This window comes from Epinephelus lanceolatus, chromosome 17 (assembly GCF_041903045.1).
Source record: "Epinephelus lanceolatus isolate andai-2023 chromosome 17, ASM4190304v1, whole genome shotgun sequence".
NCBI classification, from domain to species: domain Eukaryota; kingdom Metazoa; phylum Chordata; class Actinopteri; order Perciformes; family Serranidae; genus Epinephelus; species Epinephelus lanceolatus.
Genome location: NC_135750.1, coordinates 33,275,565 through 33,292,869, shown reverse-complemented (window position 1 = coordinate 33,292,869; position 17,305 = coordinate 33,275,565). Strand labels below are relative to the sequence as shown.

Sequence of the window (17,305 nt, the reverse complement as noted above, 5' to 3'; positions counted from 1 at the left end):
TATCCTATATTCAAACCTTGCTTGAGTTAAAGTATGTAAGTATTATTTCAAAATTATGTAAATTATGAAAATTAATAGTAGTGGCGGTGCAGTAAAATGTTCCTTGTCAGTGTTTCCAAATCATATTTTTGGATAAATACTGTTGCATGAATGTGTATGCTGCATTTTACTGTTGTAGATGTTCAAGGCTGTGCTCATTTTAACTCCTTAATATGCTGTTGGGTAGTTTAATCTACAACAGTGCATCATATCCTGTAAGATCATCATATGTTTGTAGCGTGACTATCCTGTGAAAACCACACATCTCTAAAAAGTCAACCTTTCATGGGGTCAGAATAACAGCCCTATTTCCAGCTTTGTGATGAGGCATTTTCCAGCTGATCCAAGAGGGCTTTTAAGGACTTTATTTAGCACTTAGAGGAACACTTCATCCTTCAGTTTGTTGAATGTTGATGTACTACAAAAAATTTTGATAAAATAACTTCTACGCAAGACACTGTAGCTTATTGTCTAAATAATTCAATTCTTAAAACAAAAAGTATCAACTATCAGTTCGGATAATTACAGTTAAGTATAAGATGACTTGCAGTTTTTACAATTAAACTTTTATCTTTCATAGTGAAACTGCCGTATTTGTGTGTTGCTAAGAACTTTTTTCGCACTAATAACTGCAACTTTTGGACTGTCTTTGCACATACATGACTGATAACCACTGACTTGTGATTCCCATTTAAATGTCAGCATTTCATTCTGCACTGATGCACATGACAGTAAACTTGAACTGGTGGAGCAGTGTTGGAGAGTGAGACACAGCAGACCTGTTCTTTTTAGAGTGCTCGTCCTTCCCCTTCTTCACGCCAAAGATCCTTGTGATCAGAGTGCTGAAGAGAAGAGTGGAGGAGTTCCTAACCTGGGAAACAAAATAAAAACAGAATGAAGGAGAGTGTAAGACAGAGAGAGATTTGCAAATGGGTAAGTGCGTCTTGTCTGTCTTGTCCAGTGGTTCTCAAACATCTTTTTAATAATGTACCTCATTTGAAATATTTTCTCTGCCAAGTACCCCCTGACTAGCGCAAAACATTTTTGTAGAAAAAGTTTGTCTGATATACTAGACAATAACCTTGTACCTGACAAACACTTAAATAGTGCATTTCAAATGTTTAGAATCCGTCACTAAATTCAAGGCCAACTGTTTTGCCATCATGCAATAACACTGATGGCATTGTAGTTGCATTGAAACTGCATCTTTTTGATAAGTTGCACACAATTTAGTGATAGAATTATTTTAGGAATATGCATGACTGATATTTTTCCCGAAAAATATCCCACATATCCCCTGTAGTACTTCAAGGTCCCCCTAGGGGTATGTGTACCCATCTGAGAAACACTGATCTTGTCTACCTACATTGATATAAATGGGGTGGTCAAATATCAAAAACACCTCCCTGGGAAGGTGTTGGAGTGATAAACAAGGATACTGGCTGAATTCAAACAACAAAGACAAATAGAAAGACGGAAATGGAAACTCACTGCCCACACAGGAGAGGTGAAGCCCAGTACAGCAGCCTGCATCCCATCTGATACGAAGGGGATGATGTTTTCTCCCAGACGAGTGTCCCTGTATAGCGCCCTGAGGATGTTCAGAGCATGGACCTGCAGGCGAGGTAAACTGATAACATTTAGCCATTTAACAGAATGACATTAAGAATTTTTTTCAAATATCACCTGACCTGAAAAAGCATCATGTGGCTGCTGCAATTTCTAGAGCCTGCCTCATCAGTGCCATCCACTGTTATGATGGGTATGATGTATGTTGTTTCATTTTCAGAATGGGTCAATACTACACTGACTGCCTCCAGCCTTGAAAACCCCACTTTATTTGTGGATTTTATGGGAAGGTGACCAGTGTATTTCGGATTAAAGCCCAGTTTGTCGAGAAAATAAATCTTCTAAGAAAGATCTGACTACATATAGGATTTAGGCATGAAGTTACTGGGTGATCGTACCTGAGGGACGGTGGAGCTGTCAGTGTTCCTGTCAGCAGAGGGCATGGCCAACGCGATCAGTTCTCTCACGGTCATTTTCAACAGACTGCAACTGGACGACTTGGGCTCAGAGGAGAGCAGAGCCTGTGGAGGCAAAATAAAAAGCGTCAAAACAAAACTGACTTGCAGCAGGTAGAAAAGAAAGGCATCAAAACACAGGTCATTGTGTGTGTTTACAGCACATGCACCTGTCAGACATACTAATATGATCCCTGTGTCTTCACTGCGTTTTGATTTTGTTAAAAGAGTACTCCATCAATTTAGCACAGCACTCTTATAACACTGTCGAAATTACAAAGGATAAAGATATCATCTTTTTACTCTAGCCATTCTTTTTCCTTGTCAAAATCTGGTGCCTACATTACCCACAATGCAAACTGACTGTTCAGTCGGACATTTGGGTGATTCAGATTATTTTCGTTTTCAAACTTGTAGTCTTCAGCCCCAGCCGATGCTGCTTCAAATTATGTCATTTTAGGCAGCGGTTGGTACCCAGCCACTGTGAACCAAAGCTTCAATAACAGTATGTGGAATAGTTATCAGTAGAAATTAAGTCTCAAAATTCCTGTATCCGATGCAATCATGATATTCATATTGTAAGAATATGTATATTTGCTCACTTTCTCATTGTGGAGGTCAGAAATATATTTTCTGAAGGTATAATGCTGTCATTCTATTTAAGTTCTTATGAACAAAGTAACAAATGAGAGGTGGCTGTATATCATCCGCACATTGTTAAAAGTCATTACACTACTGTATGGTGTACAATTTGGCACATTAGTAAGGGATTATGCCCGACAAGGAAAGAAATATATCATTCATAAATATTTCACTTTGCAAACAAAATTTTATCACCAGCCATAACTCAGTTCCCCTGATAACACCTAAAGGTTTGTCTAATGCCTGTAAAAATCATTACCATTCCATGGAAATGCTGTTTACTACTCTAGTAAACAGGAGGAACCTTGTATAGGACTTGGCAAAAGGAGGTATTTTTGGTCCGGTCAGTTTATAGAACCCTTTGGTTTGGCTAGGAGCCAGAGAGCTAGCGTTATGCTAGCAAGAGTCAAAGTCAATAACACTGCGTCAGTTGACAAACAGTAAATATAATTTGACAGTATGTTTAAAGTGGAACACCACTTAAATTAAAAAGTTCCAGTATGTTATTTTCAGGGGCCTAGGAAAGTTCAATCAACATTTGTGAACATGAGCTCTCTCTCTCTCTCTCAATTCAATTCAATTTCAATTCAAATGGCTTTATTGGCATGCGGTAACACTGTACATATTGCCAAAGCAAGCATTTGGAATTCAAAATAATAATAACAATAAAGGAAAACAATGTGGAACCACAGAGTGTTTGTTTTCTTTGTTTATACCCAAATTAGCTTTATACTATTGTAGTATTCTAAGTTCTGAATCAGAAAATGTACCCATATACTCAGAACATTCCCCTGGGTGCTCACAGTGTCCACTATAACATCTTTCAACATTCACTGTCCGTCAATTTTTACAAACAAGTGAATAACTTGTACACATCCAATTAGTTGAATAACTAACTGGATGTGAGATGATCGCAGATGTGATACAAAATATTACTTAGTTCAGAGGGCCGGTATACTTATTGCAGCTTGTGTGTTACAGTCTTCATCCTGTGGTGTTCGGAGGATGAGGCACTGACGAACTACACTGGAAACAAATTGTAAAGGGAGGCTTTGACTGAATCAATGTTACTACGGTTACTAATATTAGACACAGACTGACACTATGTAGCCAGGTCATCAATTTAAAACAGTGAATAGAAAGTCTCACTGGAACTTAGTAGGTGTCCTATATCAGGAATTAATGGACATCCTGCAGCCAATCAACACTGAGTTTTCAAGCAGACCATGGTATAAAGACAACTGATGCATTTGTTCCTGCATTACATAACAGGCGGCATGTACCGTCAATTCAGGAATTTAGCTTAACATCAGTCACTTTATTTCAATAAGTTAGTTCTGATTTGTTTTGTGGAAAAGTTGTTGTAGTAGACCTCTAAAGTGAACTTCATTATACCTATCACTGATTACAGTGGTATTTTATCACATGAAGACACAGCTATACCATTACATAAGTTTGTCTGTACTGATAGCTTCACCAAATGACATCATTTGTATGGGCCAGGACTGGGAGTTGGGAATGTGGGAGCAAGGAGGTGACAGCACTTGGCTGCTGTGTGAGAAAGGAGTTATCTTTCTGTGCAAGCTGATGGAAGCCAGCTGTGTGTCTGGCCTGGCTTATGGTAAAGAGTCAGGCCTGGGAGGGATGGAGAGATGGAGGATGGAGGTAGGGAGGAGAGCAGGAAGAGGGGAAGGAGGCACAGTCTGGCTCTTATGAACTCTTGGGGGGGTTGGGGTGGAGGAAGGTTAAGAGGAAGAGGAGGGCTAGCCCGGTCTCTGAAGTCTGTCCCAGGTCGATCCAGACCAGCATGAGGCGGGCGCAGGAGCCAGCCTTCCCGGATCTGACTCTGTCTTTCTATGTGAAAGAATGCAGCCCAAAGCTCTGCCAAGGTGTCGACTTCTGCTTCTCCCCAGACTTCCTCCAATCTGCCGGGCTCTCCCTCTCTCTCCTATATCATATTGCATCTGTCTCCCTTCATCCTCATCTTAAGGCATCCATATGTTTCCTACCATACTCTGCTCTGCTTTACTACTCATATCCTCGCTGTGTAACATAGTTGCTCATGGTATTTAACATATAATTTCCATAAAGTCCCATAAATAATCATTGATAAGCATGTCTCTGCCTTGAATGCCAGTTTCAGAAAGTCAAAGTAAGAACTTTCCAAACCTGGGACTATTTTCAAAATGAAAATTGAGAATCAAATCAAATCTTGCTAAATTGAGCCTAGCATACAAATGTATAAAACAGAGGAGAGTTAATTATGTCAGCAGTGCAGTCATGCGACTCGTACCCATAACCACAAAAAAGAGCAGCCCCAGCTCTGAAATTACTGCTATGATAAACATGAACTCTGTCATGTCTAGTTTAATATCAGTAATCAGAGGAAATGGGGAGGCGAGTCGTGGATGAATAACAGACTGAGTCAGTCAAGTGTTAAGGTGGGTTAGTCAACAATTACAACACATTGTTAGAGGTGTGTGGGACTGGTGAGTACTACGAGGGTCAACCAAAGGACAACGTGTGTGTGTGTGTGTGTGTGTGTGTGTGTGTGTGTGTGTGTGTGTGTGTGTGTGTGTGAGTGTGTGTGTGTAGCCTTTATGTGTGTCACTGAACAAAAAAAGACAGATGGATTAAGAAACTCAATGTTCTTCCAGCATGAGTGCTCCAGTGGCAAGCCAAGAACTGCTGATTGCACTACTTTTAGGAGTAAACAGGAACAAAAACAAACACACACACACACACACACACACACACACACACACACTCACAGGGTTTCTATTACTAAACCTCTGAAAACTGTCCAACATTCATTCACTAACCATAACCCTCGCCATGTCCATGCAACACATTCCATATCACAACCTTCAATTTGACCAAATTCTAACCTCAGCTGTCACATGACCTCATGTTACGGTTCAGAGTGGATCAGAATTTGTGTTGTGCCAAATGGTCCTTATTTCTGATCTTCAGAACTGATGATGCTAATGCAGTCACATAGTTTAATTTACCTTAATCCAGCAAATCACAGTAGAATTTACATAAAGCAGCAACAACTGAAAAAAAAATCCTATATTGCCTCACCAACAGTCTTGTGTCAGATACAACAAACTGTCTTAAAGTGATGTTTAAGAAAAAGGATCACAAACAGCAGCAAAGTATCACTGTGTCCACAGAGGACTGGATTCAGTAACGATGGGTAAACTAATTTGACCATCTCTCTACCACACTCTGAAGAAACTAAATCAGTGCTGTTTACTGACATAAGTCTGCATCTTCTGCCTTCTGAAGTGCTTAAATTCAAAGCAACAGCCTCTTGCCACCTCTTGAAATCATGTCCAGCATCAAACATGAACATGACTGAAACACTAGTACCATGTTAATACTTCTAATCCATAGACTGTATAAAAGAAGTGGACGAAGCCATCATGATATCACCCATTGGTTTGTGAACGACCATTTTGAAGTTTCGAGTTTGGCATTTTGGCCATCACCATCTTGGATTTTTGGGGCCTGAGGTAACCATATTTGGAGCAAAGGGTGGAGCTGTAAAGGAGCAAGGGGTGGATTTGACAAATATATTGTGATTGCTGTATTGCCACACCTTTATCCTGATAGATAGGTTGCCCTGGTAGCGACTTGTCAATCACAAGGTAACCACACCCTAACGCATACCCTGTGTTATTGTCCGTTTTACTCTAAATGGGACCATAATTTGCAAAATGAACACCATGCTGTATTGAAGAAGATTCGAAACTAGCAACTTAGACCATAAACCCGTTAGTAAAATGTTTACTGATGGAATAAATCACCTGAGATGTAGGGTCATTTTCTCATAGACTTGTATACAATCAAACCTCTTTTCACAACCAGTCAAGTCGCCCCCTGCTGTCCATTAGAAAGAATGCAGGTTTGAGCCACTTGCACATTGGCTTCACTTTGTAGACTTGATGGCTTCATCTACTTCTTTTATACAGACTTAGCCCAATGTCGATAACCATGCTTACACACCTGGATGTAGAAGGGTATTCCAGCGCTGCGTCGTGTGGCACACAGCTTGGACGAAGGGTCACTGGATTTAACCTCCTCCAGAACCTCAGACAGCCAGCGGGCCGGAAGCTGCTGCAGGGCCTGACTTCCACTCCTTACACACACACACACACATATGCAAATAACAGGGGTTTAAAATCCTTTGAGTGAGTAATTGTACACATATATGCATCGGAGACACGTTTTTAAAAATGACCACAGCTAGTTACATATTAACTTATTACCATTTTTAATATTTTTGTATACAAGTTCAGTCATTTTAGACCTGCTGGCAGCTAAAAACTATTGTTTATGCCTATACAGTGTTGTATACATAACAAAGCAATGGAGCACAATCTGCCATGTTTAATAATATGCATTTGCTGTTTTGTATGTACATATTTAAGATGGACAGTCATGCTCCGCACAATCTCATACACTAAATCCAGTCTGTTTATTCTGACACAAAACTGTCCTGTGGCACACCAAACTTAGATCACACGGCTGCAAATCAGTTTTAATATTTGTTTAAATGTACTTTGCCAACCAGATGGATCTGAAAGTAGGTTTCCATAAAAAATTTGCCATAAAATAGTAATTCCACTAGTGTCAGCTGAATTTTGAACCACAATGTAATGCATTTAATTACCTTTTAAATACTCTGAACTAGTAGTTCCAAAGAAAAATCACCAATCACCTCGTCCACTGAACAGACATGATCCCTATGAAGTCACATCCAAGAACCAGAAATTTATCATGTATCATTAATATGTATCAAATGTTGAACTGTCGGTCTTATGTGTACCTATTTAAAAGTGGTTGACATTAAAGGAAATTCTGGCTCTAAACTTAGAGGCACATTTACACAGTTATTCTGTGGCGTCTGGTACTCTGAGCGTTTTAAGATGAATGCTAAGAATATGATCTGAAGTAGGTCTGGCAAACACACGCCCACAAGAAACAGCTCTGCCCTGTTCTGTAAGAAGCAGCTGTTAAACAAGAGCCGGTGGAGCAGAGAGGACAAATTAAAACAATCCAATGTGGAGGACAGAGCGAGGGCGTCGTGCTGCCACACACACACACTCCAGTGTGCTTCATCAGACACACTTGACACACCAAGGACACCACACAGTCTCACTGACAAACACATGCAGTGTGGTATACACTGTGAACCAGTGGTTTCTACTGGGGGGTTCTCCGACCACAGAGGGTACTTCTTCAATTGCCAGTCATGTAGGGAGACTGTGAAATACCTCAACAAACATTATTTTATTTTTATGTATATATTGAGTGCAACACCTGATGACTGTTGTGAAAACATGTTGAAAATTGGTTTGTAAATAAGAAGAAAATCTGAAATACTTAGCAAAAAGTCATTAAAATTGTTCACTAAAATAATTAAGAAATGGCTGAAACAGCCAGCTTCTGCCACTGTTGTTCAGACTGCCATCACAAATCTGTTTTCGGCGTATCCACATTGTATCCAGATGAAAGTCTGGACAGCGAAGAACCACATGAAACGTGCTTGTTGCAAATCAGATCCAAACCACATTTGGGAAGAGGTCTGAAATGCAACTGTTATCTTATTTCTACAGACGTGTGTCAGTCTGGCGGCTCGAACCACTGAAATCGGATCTCAAAATCTTTTGCACCACAACGTGACACACAATGATGACGTCAAATCCAGAGCGACAGAAGGGTACATAATGCTAAGTTTGTCTGGTGCCACATGTCACTACCCGATCTGCATCGAAACCTGATTTGTTCAGGGCCTATCCCCTGACCAATGGGCTGTCCTGTCCATAACCATTCGATTTTAATGCCTAACCCAGACATCTTCACACATGTAGAACAAATTGGGTTTCTGGTACAGATTGGGCAGCGACCTGACAGAGGAGTTCTGCAATGCGTTTTCACAGTGCAATTGTTAGCAAGGAAAAATGATGCACCTCCAGTTCTAACACTTCGGCGTTGGAAAGTCAAGTCACCAGTGTAGCCACATAGTTTTAAGGCCTACACTGTTAACACAGCAACCAATGCACATAAAGTGCCTTTATTACTTGCCTTTACCCACACAGTCACTATATCCACATTACTGATGATTATTTATCAGAAATCTTATTGTGTAAAAATTTTGTGAAAGCACCAATAGCTGGCTACAATATCACTTCAATATCAATATTGAATTATTTAGTCAATAAAGGGGTACTTGAGTTAATCTGGCAGGACTGTGGGGGTGCATCTGACACAACATGTTGGGAAATAACTGCTGTAAATAACTGCAGATATAAATGCACATGTGTAACCAGGGAACTCAGTGAAAGAGAGACCAAAAAAGAGAAAGCACAGAGATGGAAAAGAAAAGTAAAAAGTGGAAAACTAAAGCAAGAGACACAGAGACACAGTGAGAGAATGCAAACACAGTGGAACACACTAGAGCCAGATCCCAAGGCAGAGCATCAAAAGGCCGTGGTTAAGCACCCCGCAATCAACACCCCATAACCCAGCACACGGCCTGCATACCATCCACACACTGCTCTTCCCCTCCTGAAAACACACACTCACATCCACACATGCCCCGAGCAGAACACACACGCATACTCCCAGTACTCCACACAACCACGAGAATGTTGCCCTCATTACAAAACACACCGCGAGACTGGTTTTTGTACAAGAACAAAACAAGTGAGTTTTGTTTTAACTGCTCAGCACTGGGTGGTTCAAAGTCAACACTGCTGCTGCGACGGTTTTGCGGTTCGTCACCTGCCGCAGGGCCTAAAGAGATCTTCCACAACCCATCATTGAGGAACACAGGGAGGTACAAGAAAGTGAGAAATTCTTTCATGTCTTTCAGAATTAAAAGGTTGTTGTTTTTCCTTCCCCTCAGGAGGATAATAGAAGGATTATTGCTATGAATAGCAGAGGTGATGGGGAGTGCAGAGCTGCATGAGACTTGAGGCACGTTTAATGTTGCCCCTGGCGGCACGTCGCCACAGAGGCCCCATCAGTCTGGTACTGTTCAATGTGCCATTACAGTGCATGAGTAGCTTTGAAATGTAAAGCTAAGCCTCTTTTCTTTCTTTTTTTTTATTTAGATATATTTGGTCATAACTCACTCGCACCTCAATGAATCTCACTGGTTTCATTATAAGTACTAAATAATTAGGCTTATTTCTTAAAACTGAAAGATGTTACAGTATCAATATTAAGGATGTCAGTTTCAGTTCATGTTGCCAACAATAGCCCAACACCCATTAACCGGTAGCTAACTGGTTAATTAAAAAATGAAAGAAAAGGCCTCTCATATTTCACATCATTTTCCTTTTTTTTCTGACTCATTTCATAGCGCTATTCATTTAGAGGTGGTGAAATTTGAATGTTTTGTGATGTGACTGTCTTGCCTTTTATTTTGTTTTCTGTTGGCTTTGTTGACAGACAGACAGCTAGTTGTGTTAACATGTAGACACACAGTAACCACTGCTCACCCTTCAGTTTCTACTGGTTAGCTAAAGTTAGCCTTGGAAGCTCCGCACTGCGCACTACACAGGTTGGGTGGGAGCTAGCTAGCACCCACCGCGCTCATTCAGAGATTACTGCTGGTAACACTGTCCCACAACCAGGGTTGTGCAGAGATATGCTGCAGAAACATGGTAGCCACCCTCCAGGCTCTCTCTAGGTAGCTCCAGTGACTAAGGGGCTTAATTTTGAGCTGCAGAACCCCTTTAGCGTTGCTGACTATGTTAGCAGTAGCACCACTAGCAGTGCATACACTGCTAACAACGTTAACAGTGATGCTAAATGAGGTCTAAGGCTCAAAATTGAGCCTCCAAATCACTGGAGCTTCCTGGGAGAGTTGAGGGTGGGCAAAATGTTTCCACAGCAACATTTTTGAATCCCTGCACCCCTCATTCACTGAATGAGGGGTGTCGCTAACTAGCTCCCACTAGACCCAGTTGGTGTGCAGTGCAGTGCGGACATAGAAAAGTTAACTTATAGACCACCATGTGTAACCGATCAAAAATAGCCTTGGCAGTCAACCAATTAATGTAACAATCGACATCCCTGATCAGAATCCACTGTTACCAACTTTTCATATTTGTATGACATTTGAAACCTTGTCTTCTCTATAATCAGCAGGCTAATTTTGTTAATGCCAGTGCGTCTCTGCTGGCCATCCAGAAGGCTCCAGATGATGAATGACACCAATTATCAAGTCGTGATGCAATTAAGTATATTATACCTGAAGAGTGATACTGAGAGAACTTGCCTACTTGCTAATTACAAGGCACACTGACACTCAGTGTCATGATGGGAGCTATTGCCCTCAGCCATTCAGCAGTATTACCTTTCAGCCCTTTGCCCTGAATGTTAACACACACCTGCACAGCATGTCGGTGAGGCGCACAAAGCCCACATAAGCCAGTTCAAAGGCGCCACGATGACGGGACTGCAGGAGCTGCTGACGGAAGTAAAGGCCTACCCCCTCCACCTGTAACAGAGGGACAGACAGGGAAGGAATAAGCAACTGTACTGTGACAAGGTGCTTTTTAGGTGCATGAATGTGTTTTTGTTTGTTATGTATGCATGACTTTAAAGCATCCTGCTTGGATGGATGTCACCACATTAGTCTTGAATGTCACCAGTTACACTTAAATGACATAACTGCTGCCAAAAAAAATGTGACATGCAAGGTTGAACACCACCTGAAAAGTAGATTTCAACATCTAATGAATTACATTTCGGAGAAAATACTGCACATTTTAAACCACTTCATTTATTTTAAAAGCTTAAGTTATGAGGAATTCAGTTTATTTATATTTTGTATTAATAATGTAAATAAAAAAAGGCAAAAATATATTTTTACATGTTAAACCACCCAGCAGTATATAGAGCAAATTAAAATTAGCTCCATGTTTACCAGCTGTATTAAAGGTCCAGTGTGTGTGGATTTTGGGGTGTATATTGGCAGAAATTGAATATATAATTAATCATAATTATGTTTTTATTATTTTAAAATCACCTGAAACTAGGAATTATTGTGTTTTCCTTACTGTAATGAGCTATTTTTATCTACATACCGAGCAGGTCCTCTTTCACAGAGTCCACCATGTTGTTTATACAGTAGCTCACAATGGACAACTTTTGTTGTTCTATCTGACCCGTCAAAAACCCAAAGTAGGGTAGGAGGAGTAAGACATGCAATGAAGGTCCCTGACCAGAATCAAACTGGTGACACTGTGATTATGTGTTTCAGCAGCAAGCCTACCAAGAAACCTCCAGACATTTAATTTAAAATTGTTAAAAGAAAGCAAAGAAGCTAATCCTGACATTTGTTTCACATATAATGTATAACTTTTGAGTGGTAGCATTTAAATGACTTACTTTAAATTAAGCATCATCACCTACCATCATCTGTTAAATCATTACACATAAATTGCTGAAAGTTTGGAAAGTGATTGAGTGATGTTTCAAAACACAGAAAGTTCTGCGGACACTTTTAGCAGTGCAAATCCTTATAAAAAGCACACCTCTCTTTGACTCTGTGGATGCAAAACCTGTTACGTCAAAAGCCATGAGCAATAGTTTTAGTGAGGATTCTTCCTCTGGTACACTGAAAACCAAAGAGGAAAATACTAAGAGCTAAACAAAACCACTCTTGTAGACTTTGTACTTTGTGGTAGTGTGTGAATCATTTTGTAAAGACGAGCAATTACATCTAAATACATGCAATAAACTCAACACAAAGTCAAAACAACTACTCCCCCCCCGACTCAACCCCACCCTGCAAATGACATAATTCCACTCATGGACATCAAATCCTGGAACACAGTCGTAAAATGAACAATTTAGCAGCTTTGTCATTTAGACAGAAAAAAGGGTTCATTGTCTCTTAAAATTCCAACTAAACGCAGAGCAGTAGGGTATAAAAGATTCACAGATGACCTGCATCATCAAATCCCACTTTAGCCTTTTCTCTATTTGGCAAGAAAGCAAAGCTGAAACACTGGCTACGCTCGTGTTTTAAAAACACCACTTAGTTTTCAGCCAGTGAGCAACGAGCATGTCAAGCGTGAGAGCGGCATGTCAGTAGCGTGACAAGTGTGTTCAAATAAGGATACTGAGACATCCACATAATGGCCACTGTCAGTAAAACCATCCAGTTAGTAATAGTGTTAGCAACATTATTCTAACTATACACATACACACATAGACACACACAAACACACAACTGAGTGCTGTGGCAGTGTGTAAACTAGTGAGTGTGTTGCAGGTGAGGCGGCAGGGCGAGGCGGACGCAGAGCTTCAGTGCCCTGTCATTTAGGCTGTGGTATCACCGCCACCACAGAGGCGGCCAGGCCTCGACTTAGTCAGGGGTGGCATGGAGGGCACAGGGAGGGGTGGCAAGGCCCTGGTGCAAAAAAACCCTGTGTGAAAAGGGAGAAAAAAATCCCAACAGCCCCTTAGGGGATGTAGGGTTAGACACAACATCTAAACTAACACAGACGAAGACCCGCAGATGAACCAGGAGTACACCAGTCACTGTAACCTTCGGCAACCCTGATGTCACTGACGAAGAGAACAATGATGAATGGAGACGGGTTTACAAGAGGAAAACAGCAGGAGAATGTGCTGAAACTGGAAAAAATACATGAATGAAAAATATGAGTAAAATGAAAATATAAAAAAGAACCAATGCAACAAAAATGTAGGGCTTAGACAGCCTGTTTCTGACCACATGACTGGTCAATAAACTCAACTGACCCTGCAGACCTAAAGTGGACTAACTTAAACACCAAAGTATGGACTGAGTAAACCACAGTGGTACCAAGCCCAATGACTTATCACATTGGTGGCCAGAGTGGACTCCCAGGACAGGCCTGACCTCACCGGGGTAAAAATGGCAGCGACAGTCACTGTTAGATGGCCCGTGGCTGCCTGGGCCCAGACCGCTGCGGTGCTGAGCTGGGCCGAGCCGGGCCGCGGCTTCGCCTATTTAAAGCTTCCCTCTCCAAGGTTCCCGTCTGTGTAACTGTTTAAAAGGGCCGAGCGAGCTTCCTGTGCGAGGCAGGGGAGGGTTAGGAGGGGGGGCTTTATTTAGTCGTCAACTTCCTGTTTGCAAACGTGCCCGTTTCCCAGAAAAACTTCCATGTGTGGAGAGAGAAGTTTCCCAAGTCTAATTACATGTATGGCTCGGGGCCGTGACAGTGACCCAAATAGCAAACTTCTCCCCTGACGGCCGAGGGTTAGACGGCACTCTGATAAAGTCTGTTGTTGTTGCTGCTGCAGTCTGCAGAGGAATTATGAAGTTAAATGGTGCAGACAATAGAAAGCCATCAAGTAATAATTCACATACTTTAATTATACAATAAACAAATGTTACTCTCAGCTGCTTTAGTCCAGTCGTAGATGTTGGACTTAGTTCGATGTCAGATAACACTCATTTTTGAGAACTGGGACAAAGCTTTTTTTTTTTGAGTTTCTGATTTTTACTCTTCGATTAGGCTATGAAAATCTGTTTTTAAAAAACTCAGTCTTGACTATGAAACCTTGTAATGGACCAAGCTCCCAGTGAATCTTTCTTAAATAGCATTCCTGATGGATGTCAGCGGTAAGATCTGATGGATTTGACGTCTTACCGAGCTGATGAAAGTTGTATTTTCATTTAATTTCCTAGCATCAAAAACTAGAAAACTAATCAGTACTTGAGCAGCATCCCCATCTTTTTGGAAACCAGGAAGTAAGACAGGACTCCTTTTGTTAAAGCAAACCCCTTTTATGTCTGATTTAATTAAGTTTTTACAGAAATCTGAGTTGACAAATCTGGGATACATCTTTAAAAAGGCCAACATCATCACAAAAAATATATTTTAAAACAGAGATGACTATGTAAGTACATTTTAACAATGATTTTATCAGTACATACTGTTAGTCTTAGATTCTGAAAGCTTTTAACACACCTTTTAAATATTTGAAGTTTTGAATTCTGGCACAGAAAAGAAACACACATATATATAAATCTAAATATAAATTCTAATATATAAATCTAAAAAATAATGTTGTATCCTAGAAACAGAATTAGTGTGTTGATAAGTTATAATTTTATGGGATACTTTTGGGTAGGACATGATTTGTCCCAATTAAGACTGGGTGGTAAATATACAGTTATTTGTAGGTAAAGTATATGTATTTCAACTTAATCAAGACTTGACTAAAACCAGTGTTCGTTCAAGTCAAGTCTTAATTAAAAGATGCAGAGTTGCTATACTTTTATATTTTTCAGTTTGCTCGTTCAGTTTAATTTTTAATATTTGAAAATGTTCAGTTTTAGTTTAGTTTTTATTAGTTTCAGTATTAGTTTTAGTTTTTTTTGTTTGTTTTTTTGTTTGTTTCTTTGTTTTATATATTTTGCAGGGTGTTTGTCAGGGGCAAGATTTAAGACGTTCACAATAGGCATTACATTACAACCACAACACTTTGTGAAGGCAGCTGACTCACAGTCATGCACATTCCAGTCTCAACAAACACATACACCAACACATCATCATGCTTGTTGTGCTGACAAATTTGACAAAATTGCCAAAGTTTCTAACTAAAGACATTTAGTGTAGATTTTTATTTTGTTTCAATTAGTTTTGTTAGTACACAGTATTTTTAGTTTTAGTTAGTTTTTGTTTTTTTCTTTATTTCTTAAGTCTATTTTTTAATTTTTACTGCAGTCAACAATTTTTTTAAACAACTAAATTAGTTTTTTTAGTTTAAATTTGATTTACTATAATAACCTTGGTGGGAAGCAATTGAAGCATCAGTAAAAGTACTCACAGATCCATGTCTAAATTAAGCCTTTAGGAAAAATGGAAGATAAGCCAGGGAACTCTCAGGAGGCTTTAGTCTATATACTTTACAACTATAGGCATATATTGCATTTTTATATTTTCATCTTGTTTTTATCTTCTCTAATGTGACTTTTTATGCATTTCTGCTTCATGTTCTGTATGTTTTCACAGACATGTCACAGCTGGAGGAGCACGTCTATTTTACTTATTCATTATTCCCTACGTCAGTAGTCAGGTTTCCAGGGAACCCATGGGGTCCTTGAGGGAGTTCCAGGGGGTCCCCAGAAAAATAGGGAGTAGTTTATTTTCACTGTTTAATTCACTATAGACATGAGCCCAATGTGAGTAAGGTTGTTTTTGATGTCCTAACTCATGCTTCTTTAAAGCTTAAAGTGAGGAAACACAGATGTATCCTACACCTCTCTTTTCACATCTCTCTCTCACTCACTTGCTGGGAGGAGCTAGAGCACGAGTGAAGGGAGCAAGGAGACATGTTAGCATAATAAAAAGCACTCTAAGACTCCTAAGAGAAACTTTTCTGATCGGTTTCACTTCCTCCACAGATATCACCTCGATTGTAGTCAGCAACTATACGATTCTGGTCTTAATCACATCTAACAACCAAAATCTTGGTCATATGAAGGTGTCCTGAAGCAAAATCATATCAAATGTGGATCCATGAGATAATGTGGATCCATTTAGAGGTCCTTAACACAAAAAAGGTTGAGAACCACTGCCCTACATAATAAACACTGAATAGTTTACTCGATGGTGACCATGAAAAAGTAGTTCTTTGAAAGTATAATATTTGAAGCATAAAAAATCCCATTCAGAATTTGAACACCAAAATAAAATGGTGTAAAGTAAATATTGTGCACTAGAGAGCAAATATAGAGTGATGTCGGACAAAGCATTCCTTTTGTGTTCATAGTGGTATGTGTGTGTGTGTGTGTGTGTGTGTGTGTGTGTGTGTGTGTGTGTGGATATGGGTGTGTTTCTCCCTTAGCTTCAGAGCGGCCAAACAAATGGTCTGTCTCCTCTGTGTAACCAAGGCTCCAACCGATCCTGGCTCAGCTATGCCAAATAAACACCCGAGCTGTCAAACTCCAGCTGACCAGCGACTTTGGTGGTCTGTCCCACTCATACAGTACAAGTGTCCTCACACACACACATACAAACTTGTCCTGATGTCAAATGTCAGGGTGTCAAAGTGCTACTGGTTCCTGTTTTCTCGTTAAAAATCAGCCAGTGTCACTCTTCTGTCTCTCCTTCTTTTCTAATCATCATCAGAAAGAGTTGAAATCACAATGCACCAGCTTTGCTGAAAAAGCTAAGTATTGTGTTAACTGATCATAAACAGCAAAATAAGGTCATGAAATAAAGACAGGAATCAAACATGACCATTAACGCCCATCCACAACCACTGCTGTTGCCATGGTGCCACCCAGTGACAGAAACATCTGCAGTGTTGCCAGGCCAACAAGGATGTAACACAGGATGCTGGCAGAGGACTGCAGGAGGTGTGGAACTCAAACACATTTTGGAAAGCTATGTGTTTTGGTCACACACACGAACACACACACACACACACACACACAAACACACACACACACACGCGCACACACACACACACACACACATTAAACACATATGTTTGCCCATGCATGTCATCGCTGTGGTAGGGCAGAATGACTGTGCCCACAAAGACACTGCCAGACCCAACTTTCCAAACACTAT

The 17,305-nt window shown here is 40.2% G+C and overlaps 1 protein-coding gene across 1 annotated transcript in view; it reads right to left on the bottom strand.

The window, feature by feature from the left end:
• Positions 1-17,305, bottom strand: part of thada (THADA armadillo repeat containing) — a 122,373-nt gene that overhangs the window by 86,014 nt on the left and 19,054 nt on the right. Inside the window, exons 22-26 of the mRNA XM_033613828.2 lie at positions 11,114-11,223; positions 6,717-6,849; positions 2,007-2,129; positions 1,531-1,653; positions 819-910 (exon numbers count right to left, since the gene is read on the bottom strand). Of these exons, the coding sequence (XP_033469719.2) occupies positions 819-910; positions 1,531-1,653; positions 2,007-2,129; positions 6,717-6,849; positions 11,114-11,223 (581 nt within the window). The remainder of the gene's footprint in view (positions 1-818; positions 911-1,530; positions 1,654-2,006; positions 2,130-6,716; positions 6,850-11,113; positions 11,224-17,305) is intronic.